Consider the following 21,922-nt stretch of genomic DNA (forward strand, 5'->3'; position numbering starts at 1 on the left):
GTATGTTTGGTTCTAATCTTTAACATACATTATGGAATGCAGAGCAACTCCTGCAGGGGAGGTATTGTAATCACTATTTCAGAGTTGAGCAAGCAGTCCAGAGAGCAAAATTGCATAGCCGGGAAGTAGAAGAACTAGAACTTCAATCTTAGAGTATATAATCAAAAGACCTTGAGCACAATAAACGCAAAGGTGTTTCTGACTCAGTTGAAAGACATGCTTGTGTCTATGGGAGAGAGCTTCCTTCCTTCCTCCCTCCCTCCTTCCTTCCCTCCCTTCCTCCCTTCCTTCCTTCCTTTCTTCCTTCCTCCTTCCTTCCTTCCTTTTTGTCTCTTCTTTTCTTTTTGGTTGTTTGCTTGTTTTTAGTTTCTTTTTTTTTAAATTTGGGCAGGTAGAAGACCCTGTCACCCCTGAAGAATTGTCACCATCATCCTAGTAAAATTTATGCATGACTTTTGGTCACAAAAAGCTTATTCTGTTCTTTGTATCAATTTCTAACTATACGGATGCAGGGGAAATATTAAGTGAGCTAGCAAAATTAGTAGAGAAGCCACTTCTGCCCCACGTGTTCTTCCTGCTCCTCATCACCCGTAACAAGGGAAGAATTGGTTGTTCTTGTATGTGAGGAGAAGAAATCACTATTTTCCTTCTCTACAAATAGGAGAATTTCATCTTTGCTTTTACTTAGGTATGGGTGCCATGTTAAACATAAATAACGGTACCAATAGAAGAAAAAATAATTATAATTGATAATGAAAAAAATTGTATGATATTAACTGACTGATTTCAAATTATCCTGCACATAAGAACATAGTATTAAACTAACACAAGGGCTTCCCTGGTGGCACAGTGGTTGAGAGTCCGCCTGCCAATGCAGGGGACACAGGTTCGTGCCCCGGTCCAGGAAGATCCCACATGCCGCAGAGTGGCTAGGCCCGTGAGCCATGGCCGCTGAGCCTGTGCCTCCAGAGCCTGTGGTCCGCAATGGAAGAGGCCACAACAGTGAGAGGCCTGCGTACCACACACACAAAAAAAAAAAAAACACAAAAACTGAAGTCTCAGGTAGTTAGTCCTGAGAATTCAGTCTTTTCCAGTATTACAATTAAAAATACATATTTTATTAAGAGACCTGATAAATAATATAACATTGTTTCAGTTTCAGTTGTTGAACTACAACCTTCCAAAAAAGAATTCTTAGTATATCATCAAAAAGACAGACTTTGGCTGTTTTTTTCCTCATACACAAATATTTGTAGAATCTTTGAGTACTACATGTCTCGAAACATATTCTTTTAACACTGTTGCCGAAATTACTGGGCAAAGAACAATGTCAATATCAACTTGCATGGAAAATAATAATATTATTGCCAACAATAAGATGAAGTAGATATGGAGATTATATGGCAAAGACTTCAAAATAGCTATTATAAAATAACTTAAATGAAAAGTTATACACATTGTTGAAACAAATGTTAAAATATAAAGAATCATGAAAGAAATGGAAGGTATAAAGAAGAAACAGATTAAAATTTTAGAACCAAATTATATAGTGACCAAAATTTAAATCTCGCTGGATGGAATCAACAGCAGGATGGAGAAATCAGTGACCTTGAAGATAGAACAATAGAAATTATCCAATCTGCACAATACAGAGAAAAAAAGACTGGCAAGCAAATGAACAAAACCTCAGGGACCTGTGGGACAATGGAAGTTCTAATATACATATCATCAGAGTCCCAAAAGGAGAAAGACTACAGTGCTAAGCAAACATTTGAAGAAGCAATGGATGAAAACTTCCCAAATTTAGCAAAAGACATAAGCCTATAAATTCACGATGCTGACTAGGCCACAAACAGGGTAAACCAAAAGAAAAACAACATCAACTGACTGGATCTAATTGACATTCAGAGAACAGTACACCTCAAAACAACAGAATAGTCATTCTTTTCAAGTGTGTATGGAACATTCACCAAGGTAGACTGTATCCTGGGTCATAAAACAACCTTAAATTTAAAGTAATTGACTTACTTCACTCTGTATGACAGACTCTAGGTCCCTCCACCTCACTACAAATAACTCAATTTCGTTTCTTTTTATGGCTGAATAATACTCCATTGTATATATGTGCCACATCTTCTTTATCCATTCATCTGTTGATGGACACTTAAGTTGCTTCCATGTCCTGGCTATTGTAAATAGAGCTGCAATGAACATTTTGGTACATGACTCTTTTTCAATTATGGTTTTCTCAGGGTATATGCCTGGTAGTGGGATTGCTGGGTCATATGGTGGTTCTATTTTTAGTTTTTTAAGGAACCTCCATACTATTCTCCATAGTGGCTGTATCAATTTACATTCCCACCAACTGTGCGAGAGGGTTCCCTTTTCTCTACACCCTCTCCAGCATTTATTGTTTGTAGGTTTTTTGATGATGGCCATTCTGATTGGTGTGAGGTGATACATCACTGTAGTTTTGATTTGCATTTCTCTAATGATTAATGATGTTGAGCATTCTTTCATGTGTTTGTTGACAATCTGTATATCTTCTTTGGAGAAATGTCTATTTAGGTCTTCTGTCCATTTTTGGACTGGGTTGTTTGCTTTTTTGATATTGAGCTGCATGAGCTGCTTGTACGTTTTAGAGATTAATCCTTTGTCAGTTGCTTCATTTGCAAATATTTTCTCCCATTCTGAGGGTTGTCTTTTGGTCTTGTTTATGGTTTCCTTTGCTGTGCAAAAGCTTTTAAGTTTCATTATGTCCCATCTGTTTATTTTTGGTTTTATTTCCATTTCTCTAGGAGGTGGATCAAAAAGGATCTTGCTGTGATTTATGTCATAGAGTGTTCTGCCTATGTTTTCCTCTAAGAGTTTTATAGTGTCTGGCCTTACATTTAGGTCTTTAATCCATTTTGAGTTTATTTTTATGTATGGTGTTAGGGAGTGTTCTAATTTCATTCTTTTACATGTAGCTGTCCAGTTTTCCCAGCACCACTTATTGAAGAGGCTGTCTTTTCTCCACTGTATATTCTTGCCTCCTTTATCAAAGATAATGTGACCATATGTGTGTGGGTTTATCTCTGGGCTTTCTATCCTGTTTCATTGATCTATATTTCTGTTTTTGTGCCAGTACCATGCTCTCTTGATTACTGTAGCTTTGTAGTATAGTCTGAAGTCGGGGAGCCTGATTCCTCCAGCTCCATTTTTCTTTCTCAAGATTGCTTTGGCTATTTGGGGTCTTTTGTGTTTCCATACATACTGTGAAATTTTTTGTTCTAGTTCTGTGAAAAAATGCCAGTGGTAGTTTGATAGGGATTGCATTGAATCTGTGGATTGCTTTGGGTAGTAGAGTCATTTTCACAATGTTGATTCTTCCAATCCAAGAACATGGTATGTCTCTCCATCTATTGTATCATCTTTAATTTCTTTCATCAGTTTCTTATAATTTTCTGCATACAGGTCTTTTGTCTCCTTAGGTAGGAGTGAAGTAAGTCAGAAAGAGAAAAACAAAGACCGTATGCTAACACATATATATATGGAATCTTATAAAAAAAATATGGTCACGAAGAACCTAGGGGCAAGACAGGAATAAAGACAGACCTACTAGAGAATGGACTTGAGGATACGGGGAGAGGGAAGGGTAAGCTGGGACAAAGTGAGAGAGTGGCATGGACATATATACACTACCAAATGTAAAGTAGATAGCTAGTGGGAAGCAGCCACATAGCACAGGGAGATCAGCTTAGTGCTTTGTGACCACCTCAAGGGGTGGGATAGGGAGGGTGGGAGGGAGGGAGATGGAAGAGGAAAGAGATATGGGGACATATGTATATGTATAATTGATTCACTTTGTTATAAAGCAGAAACTAACACACCATTGTAAAGCAATTGTAATACTCCAATAAAGATGTTTAAAAATAAATAAGTAAATAAAATAAAGTAATTGAAATTATACAAATGTATTTTTTGACCATAATGGAATTAAACAAGAAATTAATAATAGAAATATGTCAGGAAAATCTCTGAACACTTGGATATTAAACAGCACATTTCTTAACAGTCCATGAGTCAAAGAGAAAGTCTCAACAGATATTAGAAAAGATTTTTAAGTGAATGATAATAAAACATGAAAATTTGTGTGATGCAGTTGAGCCGATGATAAGAGGGAAGTTTCTATCAGTAAATGCTTATATTAGAAAAGAATACAGTCTGAAATGAATAAGCTTAAACTTCAGAAAGCCAGAAAAAAAGAACATGGATCAAGCAGAAAAGAAAGAAATAACAAACAGAAATCAATGAAATTGAAAATGGAAAACCAATGGAGAAAAATCAATGAAACAAAAATCAGCATCTTTGAAACGATCAATAAAATTGATAAACAAGAAGCAAAACTAAGAAAAAAGATAGAAGGCACAGGTTATCATTATCAGATATAAAAAAAGGGTATCACTAAAGATCCTGCAGACATTTACAGAATATTAAGAGAATGCTAATTTTATACATACCTTAGAAAACAAAAAGGAACTGACCAATTCTCAAAAACCACAAACTAACAAAACTCACCCAAGATGAAATAGACAACTTGATATTCCCATAATGATTTAAGAAATTGAGTTTGTTGCTAAAAACTTTTGGAAAAACTTCTTCAGTCCCAGATGTTTTCAATGGAAAATTGTATTAAACATTTAATGAAGAAATACCACCAATTATACATAACCTCTTCAGAAATAGTGGAGGAAAGAACTCTTCCTAACTCATTTTATGAGGCTAAAATTATCTTCATACCAAAACCTGACAAAGAGAAAGAGAGAAGAAGGAGAGGTGAGGGGAGAGGGAGAAGAAAGAGAAGGAAAAGAAAAAGTAGAGGAAAGGTGGCAGAGTAGGGATAGGATAAGGAGAAGAAATTACAGAGCAATATCCCTAATGAACATAAAAAACATTCCCAACAAAATGTCATCAAAATGAATCAGGCAATTTATAAAAAGAATAATATGCATGACCAGTTGGGCTTTATCCCAGAAATTCAGTGCTGGTTCAGGATTGAAAATCTGATCAATGTAAATAGTTGAAAGAAGAAAAAAACACATGATCTTGTAAATACATGCAGAGAAAGCATTTGACTAAATACAACATCCATTCATTATGTTTTTAAAGTCAGAAAATTAAGAAAAGTGATATTTGTCAACCTCATAAAAGACATCTACAAAAAAGTCACCATCATACTTAGTGGTAGAAAGACCAGATTCTTTCCCCATAAGATCAGGGTCAAGGTAAGAAAGTCTTCTCTCACCACTCCTATTCAACATAAGAATAGGAGTCTTAGCAATAAGTGCAGTATGGTGACAAAAAGAAATAAAACACATGCAGATTGGAAAGGAAGGAATCAAGCAGTCCCTGTTCTTAGATGAAATGTTGCTCTATATACAAAATTACACAGAATCAAAACAATTCCTAGAACTAATGAGTTTAGCAAATTTGCAGGAATAAGGTCAAAACACACAAGTCAGTTGTATTTCAGTATGCTAGCAATGTACATTGGTTACCAAAATTTTAACAGATAATATCATTTACAATAACTCAAAAAATAATAGAAGTACTTGAGTATAAATCTAACAAAATGTATGCAATCTATATGCTAAAATGATGATAAAAGAAATAAAACCTAAACAAATGAAAAAACATACTGTGTCCTTGGATTAGAAGTCTCCACATGGTAAAGATGTCTTCTAGGGCTTCCCTGTTGGCGCAGTGGTTGAGAGTCTGCCTGCCGATGCAGGGGACACGGGTTCGTGCCCCGGTCCAGGAAGATCCCACATGCCGTGGAGCGGCTGGGCCTGTGAGCCATGGCTTCTGAGCCTGCACGTCCAGAGCCTGTGCTCTGCAACGGGAGAGGTCACAACAGTGAGGAGCCCGCGTACCGCAAAAAAAAAAAAAAAAAGATGTCTTCTAAATTGATCTGTAGATTTAGTGCAGTATCAATCCAAATCCCAGCAGGATTTTTTCTAGACATACTCGTTGATTTTTAAAATTTATATGGAAAGGCTAAGGACCTAAAACAGCTAAAAATTTTTTGAAAAATAAGAGTAAAGCTGCATCCATCTTACCACTCAATTTAAGAATTACTATAAAGTTACAGTAATGAAGTCAGTGTGGAATTAGTGAAGAGATGAACACATAAATTGATGGAACAGAAGACAGAATTCAGAAATAGACTCACACAGAAATGGTCATCTGATTTTTTTAATAAATATGCAAAAGCAATTCAGTGGAACCAGGTAGCCTTTTCAATAAATGTTGTTGGAACAACTGCTCATCTATTTTGAAAAAAATACACTTCAACCTGAACTTTCACTTGATACAATTAAATCTAAATGGCTCAGATATACATTTAAAATATAAAACTATAAATCTTTTAGAAGAAAACATAGGAGAAAATCTTCATGACCTTGGGTTATCAAGAAGTTGTTAGAAGTGAACCCCAAAACATGACCCATAAAAAAAATTGGATTTCATCAAATTTAAAAATTTTTGTTTTATGAACGTCATTGTTAAAAGAATGAAAAGACAAACTACAGACAGGGAAAAACATATTTGCAAATCACATATCTGAAAAAGGACTTGTAGTTGTAATATATAAAGAACTCTCAAAACTCAACAATAAGAAAGCAAACAACCCTATTAAAAATGGACAAAGCCATGAAAACCCATAACTTATGTTTAACCATCAGACAAACCCAAATTGAGGAATGTTGTACAAAATATTTGACCAGTCCTTTTCAAACTGATAAGGTTATCAAAAACAAGAAAAGTCGAGAAACTATCAATCTAGGGGAGCCTCAGGAGACGTGACTACCAAGTGTAATGTATCCTGGATGTGATCCTGGAACAGAAAAAGGACACTTAGTAAAAATTAAGGAAATCGAATAAAATATAGGCTTTAGTTAATTGTAATATATAAAATTGGTTTATTAGTCATAAATAAAGGTACCATGATAATGTTAGATGTTAAAAATAAGAGAAACTGTGTGGAGTGTGCAGGAATTCTCAATACTATTTTTGTAATTTTTCTATAAATATAAATCTTTTCCAAAATAAAGTTTATCTTATTTTTAAAATGGGCAAAGAATTTGAACAAACCCTTCACCAAAGAAGATATAAGGATAGCAAATAAACTCCTAAAAAGTTGTTCAACATCATTTGTCATTAGGGAAATATAAAATAAAACCACTATGACTAATATGTATAAAATAGATAACTAATGAGAAGCTTTTGTATAAAAATAAAGATGTTCAAAGAAAAGAAAAACACCACTATGAAACCACTACACAACCATTAGAATGGCTAAACTAAAAAATACTGGCAATACCAAATGCTGACAAAGACACAGAGCACCTAGAACTCTTATGCTTTGCTTGTGGAAATGCAAAGTGGCACAGCCACTCTGGACAATAGTTGGCAGCGTCTTATAAAATTATATCCCATCCATCCCACTCCTAGGCATTACTCTAAAGAAAGAAAAACATATGTTCACCCAAAAACCTGTGCACAAATGTTGTCTAGCAGCTCTATTCATAAGTGCTCAAAACTGAATGTCTATCAATAGATGAACAGGTAAACAAACTATGGTATATCCATACAATGGAACACTACTCAGCAATAAAAGTGATTGAACCATGGTACGACAATTTGGATCCGTCTCAGTAGCATCATACTGAATTGAAGTCAGTCTCAAAAGATTGTATATTGTATCATTACATTTATGAGAAATCCTCAACAAGACACAATTATAGCAGTGGAGAACAAATCAGTGTTTGCCAGAGGTTGGGGTGAGAAGAGGACATAAAAGGATAGCATGAGGGAGTTTTTTGAGGTGATGTAACTGTTCTGTATCACAGTTGTGGTGGTTACATGATCTTTACAAGAGTTTAAGTTCATAGAACTGTACACCAAAAAGAAAAGTCAATTTCACTGTATAATTTTTAATAATATTTATGTATGAAAACAAAGATAAAAGATTTAGTGAAAGAAAATATATATGCTCTAACAAGAAATAGAAACTATGCAGAATAAACTTTTAAAAAAGTAATGTGCAAGCCCTATATGAAGAAAACGTCAAAGAATTTTAAAGCCACAAAGGAAGTTTTTTTGTTTTTTTTTTTTTTTTGCGGTACGCGGGCCTCTCACTGTTGTGGCCTCTCCCATTGCGGAGCACAGGCTCTGGACGCACAGGCTCAGCGGCCATGGCTCACAGGCCCAGCCGCTCCATGGCACGTGGGATCCTCCGGGACCGGGGCACGAACCCGCGTCTCCTGCATCGGCAGGCGGACTCTCAACCACTGCGCCACCAGGGAAGCCCGGAAGTTTTTAACATTTGGAAAAAACTTACAATGTTCTTTGAAAGACCCAACGTCATAAAAATGCTAAATCTCACCAAGTTAATTTATAATATGAATATGCCAATAAGAATGCCAACAGTTTTTTGTTAATGTTTTAGCCTAGGGGTGGGTTACTAGGCAAGGTGATTCTAACAAAAAAATGTGGAAAATAAAAAAATAGAAATAGCCAGAAAAACTGTCTTTTAAAAGTGTAACAAGCTTTAGCGTATCTTAGTAGTAGTAGTACTAGTAGTAGTGTTATAAAATCTCAAGTATTTGGACACAGTGGTGAATCACTAAATAGACCAAAGGAACACAACAGAAAGCTAAGCAGTTGACCCAATCACTGGAATTCAGTATTTGGTAAAATGGCATTTCAAATCTGTGGTGAAAAGATAATTATTCAATAAATAATACTGGGACGATTAGGTATCCATCAAGAAAAAAATAAAATGAAATTGGATTCAAACCTTTCTTTGTTTATAAACCAGAATACATCCAAATGGGTCAAACCCTTAAATGTAAAATAAGTGGAGCCATAAAAATGTTAGAGAAAAACATGGGTTAATTTATTTATAGCCTTGGATGGGGAAGACCTTTATAATTATGCTTCAAAATTCTGAAGCCATAAAGACAAAGATAATTAAATTTGATATATGAAAGCCAGAAGTCTGCAATGAAAAAATACCAGAATCAAAATAAAATAAGAATTAGAAACTGGGAAAAACATTGCATCTCAGACATCAACAAACAATTAAGTTCTGTAATATAAAAAGAGAATGCAGAAGCAAGAAGAAAAAGACCAATAGTGCAATAGAAGAGTATGCCAAGGATATGACTAAAGAATACAAATGGTTCTTAAACAAATGAAAAGTTCAGCCTTAAAGATAATAAGAAAAATGTTAATTAAAACTATACAGAAATGTCATTTGTCATATATCAAATTGACAAAACTAAAATTTTGGTAGCATTCTCAGCTGTTAAAGCTGTAAGAAAACAAGTATTCTCTATATGTCTAATGGAAGTAAAAACCCCCTTGTGGAATGTAGATTAGCAGCTGTCTATCAAATTTACAAATGTATTGTCTCTTTGACAAATGTATTGTCTCTTCCTAGCAATCCAACTTTTGGGAATTTATCCTACATATCCACTGGCACATGTGTAACCTGACATGTATGTAAAGTCATTACTTGCAGTAATGTTTGAAAAAGCAAAAGATTAGACACATCAACTGAAAACATCAGTGTGAATTCTTGTTTAACTTAATAGATATACAGATGAATAGTTGTATAGTTAAGTGTAAACACATATACACACATACTTCTTAGCTCTGTTCACAAAGAGGGCCAAAAAGCAATGACATCCAGTGGCAGTGAGCATACCACCCAGGACCCAGTTCTTGGATTATAATTTCATTCTCAAAGAAAAGGAACCAGGACTCCTTAGAAAAATGGCTGATTGTAGACCTAGAGCAGGGAACATAAAAGGTGAGCCTGGGGGTTTCTTGTAGTGGCCAAAAGAAAGTGCCAAAAAAACACTGATGGGGGTTTGTCAAGAATGATGGGGGTATGTCAAAGATTAGAGAAGCCAACTGAAAAAGCTCCCAGTGCCCAAAGTTAATAACATAGTATTGAATTATAATCCAAAGTATAAAATTAACATCCATGAATCCATACTGATGGAAATTAATGACTGAATAAATAATTAACTGGGGTAAAAGAGACAAATCTCCCATGTAAAATTCCCAATAATTTATGTAGGTACTTCACCCGCAACAAATTGAACACCATTCGCCACCCCTTAAGTGAGGGCTGCAAACCTCCTTCCAAAGCGGACAGTATGGAAAGGGGGAAAAATAGTAACTTTATAGTAGAGAAGCCTGACAGATACAACCTCAGCCAGGTGACTAAGGCTAACACCACTAGTGATGAGCCAGGTTAAATAGCAATACCCTAGATATAATGTGATGAGAATGGCACTGTAGTCTTCTTGTCCAAAACATTTAACCCCTGTCTAATCATGACAGAAGTATCAGATAAACCCAAGTTTAAGAACGTACTACAAAATATCTGACCAGTACTTCTCAAAACTGTCAAAGCCTTTAAAAACAAGGAAAGGGCTTCCCTGGTGGCACAGTGGTTGAGAGTCCGCCTGCCAATGCAGGGGACACGGGTTCATGCCCCGGTCCAGGAAGATCCCACATGCCGTGGAGCGGCTGGACCCGTGAGCCATGGCCGCTGAGCCTGCGCATCTGGAGCCTGTGCTCTGCAGCAGGAGAGGCCCACGTACTGCAAAAAAAAAAAAAAAAACAAGGAAAATCTGAGAAACTGTGCTGTCTAAGGAGACGTGACGACTAAATGTAATGTGTCCTGGAGGGGATCCTGGGACAGAAAAAAAGGCTTTAATAAAAACTAAAGGGGGACTTCCCTGGTGGCGCAGTGGTTGAGAGTCCGCCTGCCGATGCAGGGGATACGGGTTCATGCCCCAGTCTGGGAGGATCCCACCTGGGCCCGTGAGCCATGGCTGCTGAGCCTGCACGTCCGGAGCCTGTGCTCTGCAACGGGAGAGGCCACAGCAATGAGAGGCCCGCGTACCACAAAAAAAAAACAAAAAAAAAAAACACTAAAGAAATCCAAAGGGTGAACTTAAATAATAATATATCACTATTTGCTCATTAGGTGTGTCAAATGTACCATAGCTATATTAACAATGGGGGAAACTGTGTATGAGTTATATGGGGAGTCTCTGTGATATTCTTGCAACTTTTCTGTAAATCTAAAACTACTCCAAAATTAAAACTTTACCTGTAGGGAGTAGCCTATCCCTAAATTGGAATACTGTGCAGCAGTAAAAAAGGAAAGAATGAGGAAGGTTTTCTAGGTATCATATGTTGTTACTGAGTAGAGTAAGGTGCAGAATTGTATTCTTTTGTTTATAAAACAGACAGGATTATTATTTATCTATGTCTTTATTTGTTATATATACAAAGAAATGCTGGAAGAATACAGAAAAAACTAATAAAATTTTCTGTGCAAAGGGTGTAGGAACTGGGCACATGGACAACAGGACTGGAGGAAACCTCACAATACACCTTCACATATATTTTTTGAACCATGTGAATATGTCATCTATGAATTAAATTGTAAAAAGAAGTACATGACATGAACAGTCTTAAGCTTTGCAACCTCTGAGCTGAGAATTCACAAACTAGAAACAGAATAAAGGAAAGTAGAAAAATTTCATGGATCTCACATTACAAGTTTGACAAGAGATTTCCATTTTAAACGTTTTCCATAACATAACTTATGAATATTTCTTTTATGTGAAACTTTATATTGTTGATATCAGTTCAAAAATGAATTTTTAAAACTTGAGCACGATCCATCCAAGTACTCATAAACTATGAGAGAGCGAAAGTACGTATGTAAAACCTAACCGGAAAAAAGCAAGGGATCTAGTTTTCCTTCTGGCAGAAAAAAAAAAAAAAATCGTCTCAAACCTTTCAACCTAACAAGGTTATAGTTACCATCAGGAAAGAATGTAATCTTAGCCAAGTGTGCCAGGGAAGGAGATGAAGTATGTTTATACTTAAACTAAGAGGTGGTGGAGTCCTGAGCACATAGTGAGCACTCCCATCCCATCCGGCAACATCCTCAGAGAAAAAGCACCGAAGAGCACAGTTTGTGCTGTGAGCTGTAGTGTGGCCGACGGTTACTAATAAAATTCTAGTGTGGGGACTGTTACTTTATACTGACTCGGTTTCTGATCTATCCCTTGTCTCAGATTGTGCTACATTATCCACAAGATATTCTGCAGACAACCCACCTGGAATCAAAGTAGATCAAACTAAAAGATTATGGAAGGTAGAATTTGTACAGTTATCTTAACAGTATATATGTATTTTTTTTAAGATTTTTTTTTTTGATGTGGACCATTTTTAAAGTCTTTATTGAGTTTATTACAATATTGCTTTCTGTTTTATGTTTTGATGTTTTGGCCTCCAGGCGTGTGGGATCTTAGCTCCCTGATCAGGGATCGAACCTGCACCCCCTGCATTGGAAGGCGAAGTCTTAACCGCTGGACCGCCAGGGAAGTCCCTTAACAATATACATTTTGAGTTTCAGTTTTTCCAGGGCCTGACCAAGGACAGGATGTAGAGTATTAGACTGGGTGTTTGGCCTCTATCTAGGTCGATGGGCCAAGATTGATTGTCCTCTATATAACATGAATGTGGTAAATAACCATAGAATGCTTTTTAGTTCTATGAAGTTGAATTGTTTTTCCTCCAAACAGGAATGATGATGATGATAATGATAATAATAATTAACATTTATACAGGATTAACTTGTGTCACTCACAGTGCCATTTGCTTTCCAAATACTTTTGCACTTAGTTCCTGCACAGTCTTATAAGATAGTTCCATTATTCTCGTCATTTTAAAAATGAGAAGAATATATGAGATTCAGAGAGGTTAAATCTGAACCCCAGAGAGCGAGAGCCCATCCTCCTGACCACGTGAGATGTGCCTGGCTTTGGGCTAAACTCTAGAAAGCACTATATACATGTAATGTATGTGTATCTTTTCAGTTTACCAGGAGTTTCCCATGCATTCCTTATTTGATCTTCATAATAGCACTGTTATTTTGAGAATTGGTATTATTCTCATTCACAGATAAGGAAAATGAAGCTCAGATTACCTAGGTAGTAAATGGCAGTTATGAGGTACCAATCTAAATCTTCCAGCTAATTATAAGTATAGTATGTTCTTTCATTACCCTAAATTTTCAAGGATAAATTTTATTTCTAACAGCCCTTAGTATTTAATTGGTTTAGTCTTTCATATTTTAATCACATCACTAAATGTGATTTTTAAAAGGGCAAACATTTCAGTTAGATAAGTGAAATGATAACTTTCCTAATTTTTAAAGCCATTATCTGTAGAAAGACATTAGACATAGAAAAAGTTTTAAAGAGTCAGTTATATTTTAACATAAGGAAATAGTAATATAAATTTATTTTTGTGCTTGATAAGTATAAACACATCTAGAATTAGAATCATCTAAATTTTTTCTCTGCATTTCTAATTAATACCGTTTTATTAATAAAATGATTCAGATTTTAATCCATTTTTTTTTTTTTTTTTTTTTTTTTTTTTTTTTTTGCGGTATGCGGGCCTCTCACTGTTGTGGCCTCTCCCGTTGCGGGGCACAGGCTCCGGACGCGCAGGCCCAGCGGCCATGGCTCACGGGCCCAGCCGCTCCGCGGCACGTGGGATCCTCCCGGTCCGGGGCACGAACCCGCGTCCCCTGCATCGGCAGGCGAACTCTCAACCACTGCGCCACCAGGGAAGCCCCTAATCCATTTTTTAATTGCTTTTATCCAACAGATTTTTCATTTCTGAAATTACTCTTACTATTTTCAAAAGAAGTTTATCATAGAAAAAGAAATAGGGACTTCCCTGGTGGTGCAGTGGTTAAGAATCCACCTGCCAATTCAGGGGACACAGGTTCAGTCCCTGGTCCGGGAAGATCCCTCATGCCACAGAGCAACTAAGTCCGTGCGCCACAACTACTGAGCCTGAGCTCTAGAGCCTGAGAGCCACAATTCCTGAAGCCCGTGTGCCTAGAGCCCGTGCTCCGCAACAAGAGAAGCCACCACAATGAGAAGCACGTGCACCGCAACCGAGTAGCCCCCGCTCACCACAACTAGAGATAGCCCGCGCGCAGCAATGAAGACCCAACGCAGCCAAAAATAAATAAATTAAAAAATAAATTAAAAAAAAAGAAATGTTCAGTCATAATTGAACTCCACTTAGAATGATACAGGAAAGCCTAGTTATCCAGTAATAATTCTATGTATCTGACAGACATAAAACAGGATCTGGAAGGAGGCCATGAGAATTGGACTAATTGTCATTCATTAAACCAGATTTTAATTGTTATATAGTTTTATGCTTTTCTAATTCCTACACATAGAAAAGAATCTAGACTAAACAAATTACAAGTTGGTGTTTATAGTGTCTTCCAAAATTTTAAATTACTTTACTGTCATTTTATTAGTAATTTGGGGACCTAGCACTTATATCCCAGAAAGAGAAGCTATGTAACCCAGAAATAATTGGTTCTGACAATCAGCCTGTGTTCTCATAACTCCTCTGCACTCTCACCTTCTACTTCCCTGAAAAAGCCACCCCATTAACAAGACCTGGAAAGTTTACTAATGGTCTCCTAAGAGAGACAGAAGTTTGGTTGGGATTGGGACGGTGGGATTCACATTGTTCAGCACAGTTCTCCCCCAGGCCCTCATCCTGTCCACCAGCTGACAATCACCCCCTCCAAGCAACCAATCCAACCTTGTTTTTGCTAGAGCCTTTCAACTCTCCACCTCCATGCTGTTCGGTCTCGTGTCCATACACCCCTCACTTGTCAGCAAAGGACAGTTTGGACACTCCAGTTACCTGGATTCTCCTCAGGATGCAGGGAGCTGTGTGTGTATTGTAAATAATATTTGTCTGCCACAAGTAAAAATATGAAAAGAAGTTGGAGGTTAATGTTTGTATTATACACATTATAAAATTTAAGTCCAAGGCTTTTGTCACTTATCTACTTCTTTTTCAACTAGACAGATGCCTTAGAAGATAGTTTTGCTTTGTTGTTTGTTTGCTTTTAATTGGGAGAGAATAGACCACAATCATTGACTTGTTTATTTTTGGTAATGGTGGCAAAGTGGTGTCAGTGTCACTCTTTTTGCACTGTCATCTGGCTCTCACTACCACCATCAGGCATACATTTGAGAAACAGCTTACATAAGTTATGTCTGTAGCTTGGAAAAGAAAAAAAAAAACCTTGATTTTTACATAAAAATCCATATTTCTGGCATCCACTGAAAATCTTCAGGCCCAAATTCCCACATGGTAACAATCAACTAAAGCCGAGTGTTAGTTGACTCTGTTCATTTACATTTTCAGCTCTGGGTTTGGTTCTGCTGTCTACAGTGGCTGAGTCTACTTTGTAGGCCTTCCTTACCAGCTAATCCAACCAACCTTGTGTCGTTTCTATCTATACTCTTAATCTAAGATTATAAAAAATTTTTCCTTTCCATTCTAAAGTAATCTTTAGGTAGATTGAGGGTTCTTTTTTTTTTTTGCATCTTAAAATGGAAACAAACTCTTTAGACAATTGTGTAGCATTAAGGTAATTTACAATTGTTGGGTGTGTAAGCTCCTGTTCTTTTGCATAAAATGTAATTATTAACATAAACAAACAGCAATAGTTTTATCATTTGTCCTCACAAATACTGAAAAGTGGAATTGTTACACATTAAGGACATCTTGGGTTATTTTGTTGCCAAAACATCTATGAAAATAATGCTTTAGACTTCTTTGGATTTTATTTCAGCACTGCATATGTCCTTAGAAGATAGCATAAAATGGCTCAGAGAAGTTATGGCTGAAATAGGACCATCCCATTCACAACAAAATGAGGAATGGAATATCTTTGATGTAAAACAAGCCAATGCTATTGTTGATTACTTGAAAATCAGGTATGGACTTTTTTCAGTAGCATTTAGTTTTCACTTTATGTTTTCTAGAAAATGTCTATTAAATAGAAGCTAATTCAATTTTTAATGAAGTTAGACATTTACAAAATTTCTGCAGTAATTAACCCAACCGATAATTAGATAATATTCAAATCATCCATCCAATAAATAAAAACCAGGACATTGAACATTTTGGCTTTCCTTGCATTCTTAAAAAGAAGTTTATGTTTGATAAGCATAATTTCATTTAGATCTGTAATTCTTGTCTAAGAGTTTTTTTCTCTGAATCTCTAAATAATACTGTTCTTATTAATCAAATGATTCTTTCAGATTATTCAGATTTGATTACAATAGACTATACTACAGGTAGTTGACCTTGACCTTAAAATTTTACGTTTTAAAGAGTAACATTTCCATTTAAACGTTTATTTTAAATGCTTTGTATTAGAAATTGAAGAGATTTATATACATACTTCCCTGAAATATTTGTAGTATTGACCAATTAAATTCATTAAGTCTTTCTTTGTGCTTCGAAAATGATGGTGGATGGAGGGAAAGTATTTTTCTTACAGTGATTCTTCATTGTTGAACTAAGAAATCTGTCTTTTTATATGATCTGTCACAAGGTCTGCATTAGAGTTTTGCATCTCTCCCAAGGGACATTTTTTAAGTTAGCAAATATTTAAACAAGAGTTGGTAAAAATCTTTCTTTTGCCTAACTAAAAGTTTCTGCAGAATTTCTTTGTTCCTCTGTTACTATATACTGCAGTACTTTCCAACTTTAAGTTTTACAATTCAAAAATAAATGGTGCTGTATGATGGTCTAGACATGCTCATGATTTGCTTGGCAAGGATCCTGGTTGTAGCCTGGAAGTTTTTAAAAAACTAATGTGTTTAATATGATAAGGTTTATATACTGGTTTCTGGCATGAATTAATAATGGTGTATGATATATTTTTATGTAATAGCATTTGATATAATATGACTTCTTAATGTTACAGTATACCTCCTAATGTGTGTCTCTCACTAAAAGCCACAGTAGTCTCCATATCAATTAAAGGGAGATCCTTGTGTGGCGGGGAGGGAAGGGAGTGGAAACCCAGAGCTGGAGGAGAACTTGTTCCCCAAGGTATTTCTGCCCATCAGAGTTTGGAAATCACTGGGCGGGGGGAATTCTCTGCACATTTGTAGAGCATCCTTCTTTCCCTTATCTCTCCATTTGAGCCTTCCAGGTCTCTCTTGCAGAATACATTTTTCAGCTGAGCTCTCAGCCCAAGAGTCTTATAATGGGCACCAGGACTGATAGTTAACCACAGCACCAAAACCCATGCACTTTCTAGATGGTGAAAGATGGCAGCTCTTTTCTCTTTCATATCATCTTTCTGGACAAATGTTCCTCAGCGTATTTCTTGACATTTTATTGACATTCAGAAAATGGTTAAGTGAAGAGGGGATGTCAGTGTTAGTCACCTTTTGACCCTAACCAGAGTAACTTCACACACCAAAAATACCTAGTCTTACTTCTCCAAAAAAAAAAAAAGTAATATTTGAAAGTTTAGTCAAATAAAGTAAATCAGAACTAGCTTTTATGCTGTTTAATCTTTATATTGTGATTTCAAAGAAATTACATGTTTTAAGTGTCTCTGTCACAGAAATTAATATATCAGTTGGTAAGTAGGATATCTGGAATTGATTCTGAAGTTGTGTCAAGAGAAATGTGCTTTTCTGCAACATCTGTTCAGAATGTCTCATGTGTCCACAAATGCAAGTTTAATGTCAATTAAATCATATAATACTTTTCATTTTAATGACTGCAAAGAAGTTTTCTAAATATAAAGCTAGCTCAGTTATCAAAAAAAAGTATAACCATTTTTCAGTTTAACCTAATAATTAAGTTTAATCAACCAGTGAAAGCCCTAGTCAGTTTTGGGAGTGTGCGTTTTGGAACGTGACCTGTAGCACATGAAACTTAACTGACAATAAAATTGAAATTTCGGGGACTTCCCTGGCAGTCCAGTGGTTAAGACTCCATGCTTCCAATGCAGGGGGCATGGGTTAGATCCCTGGTCACGGACCTAAGATCCCACATGCTGCGTGGCCAAAAATTTAATAAATAAAGCTTAAAAAAATTGAAATTTCATTTGATGCTCTTAATAGAGTCTACACTGTATATTCCATGATGTGTCTGTGAATTGAAAACATGAATACCAAAATTCCTCCCCAGCATTGCTACTGAGTAATCTACTTACACAACATATACATAGCTTTTTAATATAAGACGTCATTTAGATATGTATCTGGTTCAAGGACATTTCTGTCATTGTATATTCTATGTATTCCCTGGAAATTAGGTGAAGGTAAAGTGCACAGACATATACTCAATATAAGAAAACACTTCTAAAACACCTCTTCAGGGGCTTCCCTGGTGGCGCAGTGGTTGAGAGTCTGCCTGCCGATGCAGGGGACACGGGTTCGTGCCCCGGTCCGGGAAGATCCCACATGCCGCGGAGCGGCTGGGCCCGTGAGCCATGGCCTCTGAGCCTGCCCGTCCGGAGCCTGTGCTCCACAACGGGAGAGGCCACAACAGTGAGAGGCCCGCGTACAGGAAAAAAAAAAAAAAACACCTCTTCACACAAATGTCCTTCCTGGCCTGGAGCCAGATGTCTTGACCATTTTCATTCTGAGTAGTCTCCCTTTGATTTAGGACCAAGACAAGATGTTTGACAAAAATAGTCTAGGGGCTTGAGTCAGCTGGGAGTCCAAAGGAAGAGGGAAAAAATATGCTCCCATAACAGAAGTGTCACTTTGTTCCCATGTGAGGCCATTTAATAGCTCCCTGGTAATGTGAGAGAACCCCAGCTGTTGGTGGGGACCAGAGCAAAGCAATGGTGGTATGACTTGACCTGCCCCTGAGTAAGTGCCTCCCTTTGGTGGCCCCCCCTCCCCTTGTATGTCTCACTGTAGTCCTGGCCTTGCCCAACCCTGTATCTTTGGCCACTGCATCTAAGTCATGCATTTTATTTTCATTGTAAGAAGTGAATTTATTTTTTGGTATGGGATAATCTAATAACTGTTGTATGCAATAAGGAGAATAACGTGGAAAGATTATGAAATTGCAGGAAGAAAGATTCATGAATTGACTTTGTTGTGTGACACAAGATGGGGAAAGGAAAGTTTTAGACTAGTTAACTGAGAAGAAGCCAAGCTATTTCCAAAATATTCTACAGTCCTTAATTTTTCTACTCAAAGTCAGTTACTGATAATGTAATAGTTTTAACCTTGAAGCTTTCTCTAGGTAACCAATGTAAGGGAAGGAGAGTTTGAATTTATTTTGCTTCATTGAATCATCAAACTTCACTAATCTTGTATTTTCTAGCCAACAGATCAAAGTAATGTCAAAAGCTAAGCTAGTTTTCTGTATGTTGATGACTAATTTGAGTGTAGTCAAAACCAAAACAAAACAAAACCATGACTGAGTCTGTACACCCATCAGTTTAATGGATTGTGTTAGTAGTGAGCTCAACTGCTAATATAACTCAGAGAGACCCAGCTGCCTGAGGATTTCTTCGTTGATTTCAAATGAATTGAAACTTTGATCCATTACAGCATTCAGGAGAAGCCATTATTATACATGCTCTGTAGCTACATTTTGCAAATGTTAATTTCTCAGTTATATTAAAATCAATTTTCTTAAATAGCAAAAGGCACCAGAGTGAAAGAGAAACCACTAAGACAATTTTTTGTTCTTCAGCATTTTGCTGTATTATGAGTCTATTAATTTTCCCAACCAGCAGGAAGAGAATTAGAAAAATTCAAATATTATCACAAACAGGATATTAGAAGTCAACCCTTCAGTAAATTTTTAACTCTCAGTAACACATTGCTGAGATCTTTAATCTTACTTGAACTATATATTTTTAAGCTCTTTTAGCTCTTTGTAGTTTTTATACACTGACCATTTAGTCTTTCAGGTAGGAACTAAAGAAATTATCTTTCTCAAATTAATTCTTCTCTTTGATGTGTAATGGAATATTCTTCAAGAAAATCATTCATCTAAAAAGTATTCCAGTTAATGTTGCATCATTCTTCAGGTGTTATCAGAAATTACCTTAATCTTGAAACAGTTTGAGAATGTGAGAAGTAATTGATATGGAAGTAGCCTATAGAATTCAGTGCTATTCATATGAGAGGAAATTGACTCCAGTTTGGAGCAAAACATGAAAAAGAATGTGAAGTTTGGTGTTATTTAGAGGCAGTGCAATATTTGGTTGTGAGCCAGGAAAAGTCAAGATGAAATCTACCCCAAACCTATCCACTCATCACAGATTAGTTTACTGATATTAATTTAGGTACTATGTTATATTGTCAGTGTCTCAAAAAAAATAAACCTTTAATTGCTTAGCATTTCTGGGCAACTTATTTTGGAGTAAAGGAAGTGGCTAACTTCATATTAGTGTTTAATATCTTTAGCTTGGTCAATTCAAACAACTTTCCTGTAATAAATATTCTTACATATTTGCTCTTTTTTCCTGAAATAAACTTATCAGCTTTCCACATTTATTTTGTATTTCAGCTTATTTCAACACTACAAGCTATATGAGTTTCTGTTCTTCTCTGCCAGGGAAGAAATTGTGATAGGAACTGAGGTAAGTAATTTATCTAGATGGAACCAATTAAGCTGAATCACTTAATGCATGCTGATCAGCATCTGGATCTTTAACAGCTGAAAGCAACTTCTTGTCAAGATTACTCAAGTGTTAATATAACCAACTAGTAGTTTGCAAAAAATAATTACATAGAGTGAGGTTTGGATTAAGAAAGTAATCTGTCTTTTGGCATTAAAGGCATTGTTAATCATGTATACTTTATGTATTTATGGATTATTTGACAAAGCTCAGTTGGATAGAGTATGTACGTCTTCATACAAATAAAATCAGGAAAAGTGAGATAAATTAATTCTGTTAAATCTCTAATTTCATATTTATTTTCAGTGTACTCATTGTTTAAGGCCTAATTCAAATCCCACTTCCTCAATGAAGCAGACCTTCCTTAATTGCATCACATCTCAAAGGAAGGGCTTAGACAAACTCTTTAATCATGTTCTATTATTTTATTCTAATTGATCTCTTTCTGCTGAATACTGGCTACTCTGAGCGCACCAATAAGCATGTAAATCTGTACCATGTTTATGGTTTCCAAATTGTTTCCTGTGGATTGATATAGTTAACATAATCCAACTGTAATTTCCTTGAAGGCAAGGATGGTGTGCTATTTTTCTACACAGCATATAGTATAATGCAGGACATAGTAACCCCTCGTAATATGACATAAGTGATTCAGTGACAGTGCATATAATAGCAGTTCTACAAGAAATAGTCTACTTAAAGATACTTTTGAACAGCCTTACATATAATCACATATATGTATTTACTAAATGAATCCTGGGTAAGAGAACATCTTAAGGAGGCTAAAGATGCCATCAGAAGTACTCCTTAGATTCTCAACTGCTTGAGGAGGCTGTATTGCCTAGAAATATAGGAGATGGGAATGGCCACGGTCAGACATAAAGTGAATAAGGGATGGGACTTCCGTGGTGGCGCAGTGGTTAAGAATCTGCCTGCCAGTGCAGGGGACACAGGTTCAAGTCCTGGTCCGGGACGATCCCTCATGCCGCGGAGCAACTAAGCCCGTGTGCCACAAATACTGAGCCTGCACTCTAGAGCCCGCAAGGCACAACTACTGAAGCACGTGGGCCACAACTACTGAAATCCACATGCCTAGAGCCCATGCTCCACAACAAGAGAAGCCACCGCAATGAGAAGCCCGCACACTGCAACGAAGAGTAGCCCCCGCTTGTCGCAATGAGAGAAAGCCCGTGTGCAGCAACAAAGACCCAATGCAGCCAAAAATAAATAAATAATAAAATTAATTTATTAAAAAATAAATAAAGTGAATAAGGGGATATTTACATTATCTTTATAATTTCCCTGATATTAAGAACCAGATGGAAT

The 21,922-nt window shown here is 36.4% G+C and overlaps 1 protein-coding gene across 7 annotated transcripts in view; it reads left to right on the forward strand.

Annotated features, from left to right (window-relative positions):
* The window catches only part of CABCOCO1 (ciliary associated calcium binding coiled-coil 1), a 133,458-nt gene that overhangs the window by 18,029 nt on the left and 93,507 nt on the right, over positions 1-21,922 (forward strand). For all 7 annotated transcript variants that reach the window (XR_004346223.1, XM_032608490.1, XM_032608489.1 and 4 more), the window contains 2 exons: positions 15,770-15,914; positions 20,485-20,557. Coding sequence is in view for 6 of the 7 variants with exons in the window: in XM_032608490.1 (XP_032464381.1) it covers positions 15,770-15,914; positions 20,485-20,557 (218 nt within the window). In the remaining variant the exon portion in view is untranslated. The remainder of the gene's footprint in view (positions 1-15,769; positions 15,915-20,484; positions 20,558-21,922) is intronic.

The sequence above is a fragment of the Phocoena sinus genome, chromosome 16 (genome assembly GCF_008692025.1).
Source record: "Phocoena sinus isolate mPhoSin1 chromosome 16, mPhoSin1.pri, whole genome shotgun sequence".
In the NCBI taxonomy this organism is placed as follows: Eukaryota; Metazoa; Chordata; class Mammalia; order Artiodactyla; family Phocoenidae; genus Phocoena; species Phocoena sinus.